The 12,640-nt window shown below is 42.4% G+C and overlaps 1 protein-coding gene across 1 annotated transcript in view; it reads left to right on the top strand.

Moving 5' to 3' along the window:
• POLR1A (RNA polymerase I subunit A) overlaps positions 1 to 12,640 on the top strand; it is a 71,144-nt gene that overhangs the window by 2,131 nt on the left and 56,373 nt on the right. The window contains exons 2-7 of the mRNA XM_032352666.1: positions 526 to 730; positions 2,386 to 2,535; positions 4,832 to 4,939; positions 5,894 to 5,979; positions 6,088 to 6,191; positions 11,845 to 11,931. Coding sequence (XP_032208557.1) covers positions 526 to 730; positions 2,386 to 2,535; positions 4,832 to 4,939; positions 5,894 to 5,979; positions 6,088 to 6,191; positions 11,845 to 11,931 — 740 coding nt within the window. The remainder of the gene's footprint in view (positions 1 to 525; positions 731 to 2,385; positions 2,536 to 4,831; positions 4,940 to 5,893; positions 5,980 to 6,087; positions 6,192 to 11,844; positions 11,932 to 12,640) is intronic.

The following is a 12,640-nucleotide window of genomic DNA, read 5'->3' as shown; positions in this document are numbered from 1 at the left end:
GGGATTATTGGGTTATTTTTTCTTTATTGAACTATGTGGGTTTTGAATTTAAGTATGGTCCATATCCTGCCTCTGTCCTCCCTGTAATCTTGGCTGTGTTATCTGGATTAAATCGCTTAACTGTTCTGACCCCCAGTATCCTCCTCAGAAAAATGCATATAGTGATGGCCTCTTGGAGGGTTGAAGTCAGACTAAATGCTGCTTGTAAAGCATGTAACCTGTGTAGGTGCTTGACTATAAATAGTCTCCACTGTACTCAGTGCAAGATTTGCACTAAACCTGTATTTAAATATTTTACACTCGTATCTGTTAAGCACGTATTATTCCAGCAGCTATTGTATGCAGACTCTGCTAAGTGTTGAGCTGCAGGGGTGAGCAAGTCTTACACAGATGCTACAGGCTCAATTGTCAGCATGTCTGAGGAAACAAACATGAAATCATCATTTAACTCCGAAGCACCTGAGAAGAAACATCCGAGAATTTGGGTAACCTAGTTTCCCCTTGATTTTTCTTTCACCTCCTTAGGAAATTAAGTGTTAAGTCCATTACGAACCCTCGTTACCTGGACAGCCTGGGGAACCCATCAGTGAATGGCCTGTACGATTTAGCTTTGGGCCCTGCAGATTCCAAAGAAGTGTGCTCCACCTGCGTACAGGACTTCAACAACTGCTCTGGCCACCTGGGCCACATTGACCTTCCACTCACGGTGTACAACCCTCTCCTCTTCGATGTACGTTCTGGCCTGGGCTGTCTGTACGTGTGGGATCTTGGGGCTGCTGGTGGGTTTTGTGAGTGCCACCCCTGGCCTCACTACAGTTGTCCAAGGAAGTTAGCTCTAGGCACGGAGTTAAAGTGCTCTCTACTGTGAGCTTTAAAATCTTGAGCAGGGGCACTTGGGTGGCTCAGTCATTAAGTGTCTGCTGTTGGTTCAGGTCATGATGCCAGGGTGCTGGGATCAAGCCCCACATCGGTCTCCCTGCTGGGCAGGGAGCCTGCTTTTCCCTCTCCCACTCCCGCTGCTTGTGTTCCCTCTCTCGCTGCCTCACTCTGTGTCCAATAAATAAATAAAATCTTTAAAATAAAATAAGATCTGGAGGAGCCAAATCCAATAAATTCAACTTGGCCTATAGACCTAACTGAATGAATTTCCATTTGATTCCAGTTGAGAAGAGCCACAGCTTGGTTCTGTTCACATAGGAAAAAAGCACTGGAATTCATCCCCTACATCTTAGATTTCAGGGGCTTCATGCCCTTCAGAAATCTAGGCAAAGCCTTCCTGACAAGAGAAGGACCGCGGGAGTTCTTCAACCCTTCCCTGAGCTCTTCTGGTGGATTTGTAGGCTTTTGCTTGGTTGCAAGAGGAGCAAAGCCCAAAAGGGCAGACAGTGAACTAAGAATGAGGGTCCTGTCTACAGTCTTATTTGTGTATTTTCAGCTTTTTCTGTCACTTAACCTAGCCTCCATGATGACGGTGTTTGTGATATTTATCTGTTAACCATGTTGAGAAAAGAATTGTCTTAAATACGGTGTTTAGTTACATACCAAATATTTAACCAAATTTGAGTTGGGGCTAGAACTCACAATCCCCAGATCAAGAGTAGTTTGCTCTACCAACTGAGCCAGCCAGGTGCCCCTTAATTATTAAATATTTTATTTTATTTTTTTATTTTATATTTTTTAAAGATTTTATTTATTTATTTGACAGAGAGATCACAAGTAGACAGAGAGGCAAGCAGAGAGAGGGGGGAAAGCAGGCTCCCCACTGAGCAGAGAGCCCAATGCGGGGCTTGATCCCAGGACCCCGAGATCATGATCTGAGCTGAAGGCAGGGGCTTAACCCACTGAGCCACCCAGGTGCCCCTATTAAATATTCTAAATGAAATATTTAAATACCAAAATTAGTATCTGGTACTTAGTTAAATAAAATGAAAGTAGTTCCCTGTCTCAGACCCAGAGTAAATTTCAACTTTTAAAGGATTAAAATGAAACAATAAGAAGAAATACACAGGAATATTTATCTAGTTCGTAGAGTCACAGAGACCTTTCCAGGTGTATCAGGGAAAATGGAATTTTTTTTTTTAAAGATTTTATTTATTTAGAGAGTGTGTGCCCGCATGTGAGCCAAGAGAGGGGAAGAGAATCTTGAGCAGGCTCCCCGCTGAGCATAGAGGCCTACATGGGGCTGGATCCCATGACCCTGAGATCATGACCTGAGCCAAAATCAAGTGTTGGACCCTTAACTGATGAGCTACCCTGGTACCCTGGAAGTGGAATTCTCAAAGGAATAAACTGGCTACATAAAAACAAAAATCTTAAATACATTGAAAATTACCTTGATTATTCTGTCTCTTTCTAATGATCTTGCTTTTTTTTCCCTCTCTTCAGAAACTCTACCTGCTGCTCCGAGGCTCCTGTTTAAACTGTCACATGCTGACCTGCCCCCGTGCTGTGATTCACCTCTTAGTGTGCCAGCTGCGAGTTCTGGAAGTGGGTGCCCTACAGGCAGTCTATGAACTTGAGAGAATTCTGAACAGGGTAGGTGGGTGCTGATTGGCATGGAAACCAGGCGAGCCAAAGCAGTGAAAACAGGCCTCTTTGTGTGTTGTCCCCAGGCCTGTCATCCTAATAGTCACCAGAATGCTTGATCTTTATGTCTTACAACTACGTACCAGTAGCTCAGTATGAAAACAGGAAGCCATAAGAGAAATTAAAGAAATGTTAACAAAAACAACACTGAAATACCATTTTACCTATCATTGAGTTTTTTTTTTTCTGGATGTAGGAGCCAGTGGAGGCTTATGCATTGCTTTGGTTTGTTACATTTCTTTGGTCTTTTTTAATGCAGAAAATTGTTTTTCATGGTACTGACTTTTTTGAAGACTCAAAGCCAGTTGTCTTGTAGGACTTCTCACTTCTTCAGGATTTGTCTGACTATTCCCTCACTAGATTCATGTTTTGGTAAGAATGTAGCCTATACCATGTGAGCTACACTGTATGGTGTCATTTCAGGAGGCCCAGGCTGCCAGCTGGTTTTATTATTGGTAATGCTAAGAGTGTGGTTACGTGGATAAGATGGGGACCACCAAATCTATCACAGAGACATTTTTCTCTTTGCAATACAAAACTCCTTCAGATTTTCTGGTGCTAGTGTTAAGTGTCTTATGTAAAATTCATTTTCTGTTTGTAGATCAAAATAGGAGTGATTTTTGTGTATTGATTTTTGTCCAAAACAACATAGCAAGCATATCATTAATTCTAATGCTTTACCTATGGATTCTTTTTGATTTTCAACACCATTTTATCATCTGTGACTAATAGCAGTTTTGTTTCTTTCCAATCCTTATATGTTCTGTTTCTTTTTCATACCTTATTTTGGTGGCTAGGATCTGTAGTGAAGAGATAGTGGGCATCCTTGTCTTATTTCTTGTCACAAGGGGAACCTTTCACCTTTCCTTTCAATATCCCTTTCCTGAGTAATTTAGTATTATAAAAGACATTAGGTGGACACAGCCAATAGGATTCTACACAGAGGTGTAGCCTTAGGTGGGTTGTCAGAGCCCAAGCAAGAGGAGAACACCCCTGCATGTGTGGGCAGCCCAGCATGAATGTCAGAGCTCACATAAGATGAGGAAACTGTTCACTTAGGGATAAGAGCTCAGCATAGCAGGTGGGTGCCCAAGTCGAGTGAGAGGGAGCCATGCATGGGAGAGGTAGCAGTGATGGGAGAGAGGTTACATACAGGGAGGGGACTGATCCAATAAGTCTTAATTTTAAGGAGAGGCAAGCCAGATTTCACACTATTAGAGAAGGGAGTTACAAAAACGTGGAAGAGAAAAGATCCAGAATTAATTCTATGGTGTTGGACTAGAATTAGAAGTTTGGTACGTACACATAAGCATATGTGGTTCCCGGGGAACAGAGCCAAAAAATGAGCTCAAAGTCAAATTTGCCCAAGGGGGGGAGAGAGAGAGAGAGAGAGAGAGAAGGATCTTCTTAAAGCTTTACTCAGAGTAAGTTTTATTTTTCTAGGTATTTTTCTAGTCCATTTCATGGAAACTTTCAGATTTGTTGACATAAGATTCATGATGCTTACTACCTTAACATTTTTTTTTTTATAAAGTATACACAGAAGCACATTAATCCTATAGTCTAGGAAATAGTTACAAAGTAACATTCACCCATATAGTCACCTTCATTGTCAAGATAGTGTCCAAATCCCAAGAAACCCTGTCTCTTTCCCCTGTCCTTTTGTATTTATTTTTGACCAATGTTTTGGGTTTTTTAATCTTACTTAGGAATACTTAGTTCTCAGTGGGAGTAACACGAGGCCTAGGATGATACTGCCGACCCCCAGAGAGGATCAGAAGTCTGGCAATGCCTTCTGCAGGGGAGCATAACTACGCTGTGGGCCACCCTGGAGCCCCGCCGTGCCGCAGCCCTGCATCAGAGCAAACATGACCCCCATGGGGTTTGACCTCCTAGCTTCTTGGCTCCCCTTCAGTTCCATCTGCCTCTTCCTCACTGTCCTGTCAGCTCTTTGGAGCTTTAAAGTATTTTTTAGTATTGCAGCTTATCTTGGTTCTTGACAGCTTTAGGTTTGGTCTGAATAACTTTGCTCACCATTGGCAGAAGCAAGATATTTTTGATAAATATATATATATATTTTTAACAGCAGTGTTGCTTCACTGTTTTAAAAATGCAGCACAGTGTGAAGTTTCCTTCTCTTCCCTTGAACTAAACCCTCCCACCCTGGGAGAGTCTGGCCCCTGTGGTGCTAGCAGTCGTATGCTTGCTTTACTCCAGTAGTATTGTTTTTCTCTTTGTTTCTCAGTTTCTAGAAGAAAATGCTGATCCTACTGCCTTCGAAATTCAGGAAGAGTTGGAACAGTACACGGCCAAAATCGTACAGAACAATATGTTGGGATCCCATGGTGCTCATGTGAGTTATCCTCTCTCTTTTTCTCTAACACTTGGTTTTTAGCATAATTATCACAGATCCTTGTACGTTGTCATTTGTGTGTGCCCTCAGCTGCCCCAAGGCAGACCTGGGTTCTGCCTCTTAAAGGCCTGTGACTTCATAAATTACCTGCTGTCCCTGAGCCTCTGTGTCCTCTGCTTTAACACACCTGCAGGTCTGATGAGAGGATTCAATGAAGTCAGGTGGCGTAGGTCCGGTGTCCAGCAAGGTTATGGTGGACACTAAGAGTGGTGTCCGCGTCCTTTTCTTCTTTTTCCTCCCCTGTAAACCATTGCCACCTCCTCACCTCCCCCGCCCCTGCAGCACATGTGTAAGTGTTTGTTCAGTGGATGAACAAATGGCATACTAATCAGCCTCTACTCCTCTTTCAGGTACCATCTTAAAGTCACTTCACCTTATGCCCAAGTTCCACACCCAAGATTCTGATTTCATTGGTCTGGGGTAGAGTCCAGTGGAAGTTACAGAATCTCCCAGGAAGGTTTCCTTTGCAGTGAGGCTCAGACCTATTTGTGTAGCTTAAATGTGGACGTGCCTTTGTTAGGACCTTGAGGGCCATCCAAGGGAGGCAGCAGGGAGGGTATGCTAGCTGCGTACAGAGAAGTTTGTTTTAAATTAACTAGCATTTCTAGAGGGCTTCACTGTATTCCAAGTCCCCCCACTGCATTCATGAACTCTTAGGAGGAGCTTCATGAGGTAGTTAATCTCATTCTCACATTACGGTTGAGGAAAGTTAAGGCTCAAAGAAGTCACTCAGTAATTGGCAGAGTTTGGCTGTATGGGGGTCTGTGGGGAATGTTGTTTAAGAAAGAGGATGGCTTTCTTTGTCTTTTTTTTAAAAAGGTAAAAACTGTAAAGTGAATGTGTACCCCAGGGTTCTTCAGATTGTACCGCAAGTTCTTTGCCCTTTTTCAACAGGTGAAAAATGTTTGTGAGAGCAGGAGCAAACTCATTGCTTACTTCTGGAAGGCACATATGACTGCTAAGCGGTGTCCCCACTGCAAGTGAGTGACCGGGCTCTTACCTTTCCCTTTTCCCAGAAGCCTCTGGCCAGTTACTCGATGTCTTGTTGAGGTTTTTCTCTCCTGAGTCACAACTGTTCTCACATATAGGACTGGGCGGTCAGTTGTCCGAAAGGAGCACAACAGCAAGCTGACAGTCACATACCCAGCCATGGTACACAAGAAGGCTGGCCAGAAGGACACAGAGTCCCTGGGTAAGCAGGCTGGGCCCTGGGAGGTCTGTGACCAACAGATGTGTTTGGAATCTGGGGAATACCTGGTTGTTATCATATTTCTCACCTTTGTGTTTGTGGTGGGCCAGCAGTGGGGTGGGCTCCAAGCCTCAGATGGTTGGAGAGGACCCTAGTGAGTGCCAGCCCTGGCCTCTCAGATAGAACTGACAGGCTGAGCTACATTATGAGGCAGTGACCCATGAGTTGAATGAAGTGCATCTTCCTCAGGTAGTCATCTTTCTAGAAGATTCTTGAGGAAGAGGTTAAGAAATCTACTTGGTAAATACTTAGAACCATTTTATTGTCAAATAAGTGTGGGCTTATTTTGAAGCAAAATGTAAAATGCAGGTGAGTTTTAAAGGAAAACTGAATATACAAAGAATGTCAGTGCCTCCCACAGGCTGCTCCTGGCTGTCCACTCAGATCCCTGGAGTAGAGTGTCCCCTGTTCAGCTCTGCTCTACCAATAGGGTTCTTGGGAAAAAATTTGAGAGACTTAGTACTTTTATTTTTAAATCTTTTATTTATTTAAAAAAATTTTTTATTTGACACACAGTGTTACATTAGTTTCAGGTGTAAGATACAGTGCTTTGATAAGTTTATACACTGTGTGCTGTGCTCACCACAGTATAGCGACCATCTGTCACCATACAACACTATCACAGTATGCTCGACCATATTCCTATTTTAGTTTTTATATTAAAAATATATTTTTATATATTATATTTTATGTAATATTTTTATATTTTTTTATTCCTGTGACTTACTCATTCCATGGCTAGAAGCCTGTATCTCCTTCACCCATTTTGCTCAATCCCCACTTCTTCTCTCCTCCGGCAACCATCAGTTTGTTCTCTGTATTTATAGTTTATAGTTCTGATTATACTTTTTGTTTGTTCTTTTTTTTTTTTTTTTGGTTCCACTTATGAAGGGCATCATATGGTATTTGTCTTTTTCAGTTTGACTTATTTCACTATGCATCATGGTGCATCCATGGTATTGCAAGTGGCTTGATCTCATCCCTTTTATGGCCGCATAATATTCTGTTGTATATATGTTCACCATTTCTCCCTTACCCGTTCATCTGTTAATGGACACTTAGGTTGCGTTCCCATCTTGGCTATTGTAAATAATGATGTAATAAACATAAGAGTATGTGTATCTTTTCAAGTTAGTGTTTTCCTGTTCTTTGGCTAAATACCCAATAGTGGAATTACTGGGTTATATGGTATTTTTATTTTTAATTTTTTAAGGAACCTCCATGCTTTTTACCACAGTGACTATAATAAGCTACATTCCTTCCAACGGTGTACAAGGGTTTTTTTTTCCTTCACATCCTTGCCAACGCTTATTTCTTGTCTATTTGATTCTAGTCATCCTGACAGCTGTAAGGTGATATCTCATTGTGGTTTTGATTTGCATTCCCTTGATGATCTGTGATGTTAAGCGTCTTTTCATGTGCTTGTTGGCCATCTGTCTGTATGTCTTCTTTTTAAATTTTTGTAGCCATAGGATTGTTTAAATATGGTTTTTGATTTTTCTTGTGAAGTGGTGAAGATGAGGTTAGATAGTCCATATTAAGTACTTAGATCGGTGCCTGCTGCATATAGTATGTGGTCCATAGATGTTAACTGTTGATTTTGTGTGGTGCACTCAGTGTGCTGGTGGGGGGGAGCATGACCTGGGACTGACCCCTCACTCTGCCATTAGTGGCTTAGAGAAGGTCGCTGGAGTTTTGTTTTCAACTCAATCGAGTGGCAATAACCAAATTTCTTGCCCAGAGTTGGGAAGATTTCATGAGCGAAAGTCCATTGCATATTGTTACTAAACCTTATTCCAGAGCTCGAGAACATGGTCGAGGCAGGGAAATAAGATCTCTTCCTAGCAATGCATAAATCTTTTACATTGAGGACTCTGGCAAGGCTTGGAATAGATAACTATCTCAGTATTTTGGGCTGCCATAAAAAAAATATCACAGAGTGAGTGACATCTAAACAACACACGTTTATTTTTCACGGTTCTCGAAGCTAGGAAGACCAAGATTTTGGTGCTGGCAAGTCTGGTGTCCTGTGAAGGCCTGCTTCCTCACCATCAGCTGTCTTCTCCCTCTAGCTTCACATGGCAGAAAGGCGCAAGGGAGCTTTCAGGGTCATTTCATAAGGGCGCCAGTCCTGGTCACGAGTGTTCTGCTCTCATGATCTTATCACCTCTCATAAGTCCCACTTCCAGTACCATCATATGGGGTGAAGGTAGGATTTTAACACATGAAACTTGAGGGGACACAGATGTTCAGGCCTTTTATTTTTTATTTTTTTCACTTAACTATGAAATACTTATTGAAAGTTTATTAAAGGTCTGGGTCAGACCTTTTATTTTAGACTAATTTGAGGCTTGCAGAAGAGTGGCGAAGATAGTACAGAGAGTTCCCATGCACACTCGTCACCACGGTATACATGTCCACCATGTTAAGAAAGTTAAGAAATTAGTACACTACCATTAAATGAACTACAGGCTTTATTTGAATTTCTCCGGATTTTCCAGTGATGTCCTTTCTATGCTCTTGGATCTAATCCCGTTTTTAAAAAAGCCTGTTTAATTTTGTTTAATGGTTAACAGTCAGCCACAAAGGTGGAGTTTTCATACACTTACCTATAAATAGCCCATAAAACAATTTAAGGTTGGGAATTGCTGCCTTAGCCCTTAGTGTGCCTTGGAAAATGTTCATGATGGAGAGCAAAGATGGTCAGAATTCTAAAAGATAACTGTTTCTTTGGAGTAAATGTCTAGAAGTTAAGTAGCCTTCCAGTGCTTTTGCCAAATGTGTTCTTCTGAAGTAACCTTTCACTGTGGCTATGAGCGTATGACAGTGCCACCCAAAATTCTGCACATTAGGAATAAAGTGATGGTGGTCTCCAGTGGTTCCAGGATTGGGATTTTAGTATTTAGCAAACATTTACTTGGTGGGCACTCAGCCTTGTGCCAACAACGGTGCCTGTGACCAAGCAGAGTACCAAGGTGGAGACCACGTGGCCTCTGCTGTCAGAAGAGGCCACAGGTGACCCAGGTCAGTAACTCTAGGCAGCAGGTGATATGTTCTGAACAAGGGTCAGGCTGTGTTCCTGGCTAAAAGGAGCCAAGCATCGAGGCCTGTGCCTCTGCGGTTGGTGCAGGCCAGTGATCCCACAGGGAGCATCATAAGCTTGTGAGATTCTGCAGATACTTCCGAGGGCCCCTCAGGCCCCACGATGCGCATCAGCATTTTATAAATCTTTTTTAAAAATTTTTTATTTTTTAAAATTGTATTTATTTATGACAGATCACAAGTAGGCAGAGAGGCAGATGCAGAGAGGGGTGGAGGAAGCAGGCTCCCCGCTGAGCAGAGAACCCGATGCGGTGCTCCATCCCAGGACCCTGAGGTCATGACCTGAGGCGAAGGCAGAGTCTCAACCCACTGAGACACCCAGGTGCCGCAGCATTTTAAAATGAGGATCCTCCCAGGCAAGACACTCCACTGCGATCCAGCCTTCCCCAAGTTCTCTGACCTCCCGATCAGCCCCTTTGTCACATAGCAGCTCATGAAGCTGAATGAAACCCACGTCAGTAGTGTTCTGAAAGCCTACCCAGGCAGTATCCATTTTCGCTGGTTGTACAAGTGTCTTTTTCAGGAGGGCGCCGTGCAGGCTTCCTCTGATTCTATAGCCCTGTGATTGAACAACCCCACTCTGCCTTCACAATGAGGAAACTGCAGCAGTTTCATGTACTGGGAGCTACTGGGACAGGAGCTGGGGAGTATCGACAGAGTCAACTGATCTTCCTCAGCCCTTCAAACCTATTTGAGTAGGAGAGGAAATTCAGATTGCCATTTTCAGAAAAGCCCACAAATTGTTATGTTTAGCTTAATGGAATCTGTTTTCCCACCGAAGATACATAGCTTTCTAATGCTGTGGTTATCCCTGAAGGTCAGAGCCTCTCTTCATTGCTTACCCATACTTCCTTGAATTGCATTAACTGATGGAAATACTTTGCTTTTGTAGGAACCAAAATTTTAAATGTGTAGACTCTTTGACCTAGCTATTCCACTTTTGTGACTATTTTGAGAGTTAGACATACCCACATGACAGTATTATTTAAATAGCTTAAAATGGGAAATGACTTAACACCTATCAGTAGAGACTAGTTAAATTGGGGTATATCTTTTAATTATCCAAGTTTTGTATTTCCCTAAAATCTTGTGAGGACACATCCTTTGTAGATGGTAAACTTAATTGGAGAATGAGAGGTGGAATTCGAAGCTGGATTTTTTATAAGTGTAGAAAAAGGCAAAAGAGTGGAATTTGGGGTGCCTGGTGGCTCAGATGGTTAAGCGTCTGCCTTTGACTCAGGTCATGACCTCAGGGTCCTGGGGTCAAACCCCACATTGGGCTCCCTGCTCAGTGGGGAGTCTGCTTCTCCCTCTCCCTTTGCCTGCCTGCCTGCTCTGCTTGTGCTTTCTTCCTCTCTCTCTCAAATAAATAAGTAAAAAGAGTAGGGTTTGTAAGTATAAATTCTTGTACAATGTTTTGAATGGGTATATTTGAGCCAGTGACTTTGTTATCTGCTGTGTGTGAGACATTGTCAGGTGCATAAAGTTGTGGGGTTTTTTTTTTAATCATAGGGTAACTTTTTTTTTTTTTAAAGATTTTATTTATTTATTTGACAGAGAAATCACAAGTAGATGGAGAGGCAGGCAGAGAGAGAGAGAGAGAGAGGGAAGCAGGCTCCCCGCCGAGCAGAGAGCCCGATGCGGGACTCGATCCCAGGACCCTGAGATCATGACCTGAGCCGAAGGCAGAGGCTTAACCCACTGAGCCACCCAGGCACCCCAATCATAGCGTAACTTACAACAGTAAGAAAATTGGGATCTTCCCTGTGTCCAGTTGTAAGAGTATGGTCAGCTCAGTAGGAAACATCCTCTTGGTGGAATATCATGCAGTCACTAAAAATGTTACGTGACTACGTACAGAAATGCTCACAGGAGGACACTAAACGAGCAAAGCAGTGTACAGAATAAACCCACACTTAAGATTACAGCTATCTTAGGGGCGCCTGGGTGGCTCATTCAGTTAAGCATCACACTCTTGGTTTCAGCTCAGGTAGTGATCTCCCGGTCGTGACATCGAGCCCCGCAGCAGGCTCCACACTCAGCAGGGAGTCTGCTTGGAATTCTTTCTCTCACCCTCTCCGCCTCCTCCTCTCCTGTGCACGCATGCACTCTCACTCTCCCTAAAATAAATAAATCTTAAAAAAAAAAAAGAAAAAAGATTAAAAAACAATAATTGAAAAAGATTACAGTTACCTTAGATACCATAGAAACCAGAAGACTGGAACAAAGTATGTAGTAGTACTAATGGAATTGTGTGTGATTTATTTTTCTTCTGTTCTCTTGGTTTTATGCAATAGTTATACTCTTTCCATTACTTTAGAAATTAGGTTAAGGGGGAAAAAAATCCAGAGCTGAGAAGAAGCTGTCCTGGAGATTGATTTTTGTGGTCAAATTGCAGGCTTGGCAGGGCGGGGAGAAAGCATTGATAAATCCCATTACAGAAGGAGTGCCTGTTATTGATTTATTGTGCTTTGATCCCCCATCCCGGTTCTAGGAATTGAGGAAGCTCAGATGGGAAAACGAGGGTACCTGACACCCACCAGCGCCCAAGAACATCTTACCGCCCTTTGGAAGAATGAAGGTGCTGTACCAACCTAAAAGAAATCGAAATGAGTCTCTGGGCTCTTTTATCCTGCCTTATTATTTCTGTGTTTTCAGAATTGTGATAATTATAGATTTCTACTGAATTCCGTTCATAGGTTTGGGGCTGGCTTCAGGTACATTGTCATCGACACATTCTAGAGTAGGCAAGAATATGAACTTCACGACTATTTAACTGAACCTGGTTATTAAATGACAGCTGTGGGTGGGCCTCGCTTAGTTTGACGTATTTCTAGAGTTGTAGTGTAACTCAACTTTACTTTAAATGCCTGTTAATAACTTCTTCAGAAAAGGATTCTAAGGGAATTCCTCCTGTGATTCAAAAAATGAACTCTAACATGTCTTTTTTTTTTTTTAATTAGAATTTTCCCACATTTTAATTTCCTACAAAAGAAAGTTTTCCATTCCTTGTGCATGTCTAACAAAAGCTAGGCACTGTATTTAGGCCTCCATGTCACCACCCGCAGAAAGTGCTCTTCTAGAACGCTGAAAGCTGCTACTGTGTAATGATAGGCACTTAAAAATGACAGTGCTGCTGAAGGGATAGATGATGTCAGGGAAAAAAAAGCACTCAAGTCAGTGTGATCATTTCTGCAGCAGGCCCTAACACTTACTCATTTTGTCTGCAGCTTTCTTCTAAGTTCACTGGAAACTTAAAATACAGCTTTGATCCACAAAAACGATGCCTC

The sequence above is a fragment of the Mustela erminea genome, chromosome 7 (assembly GCF_009829155.1).
Source record: "Mustela erminea isolate mMusErm1 chromosome 7, mMusErm1.Pri, whole genome shotgun sequence".
Classification (NCBI taxonomy): Eukaryota; Metazoa; Chordata; class Mammalia; order Carnivora; family Mustelidae; genus Mustela; species Mustela erminea.
Note: the sequence above shows the minus strand (reverse complement) of the source record. Positions and strands in the feature narration are given on the sequence as shown.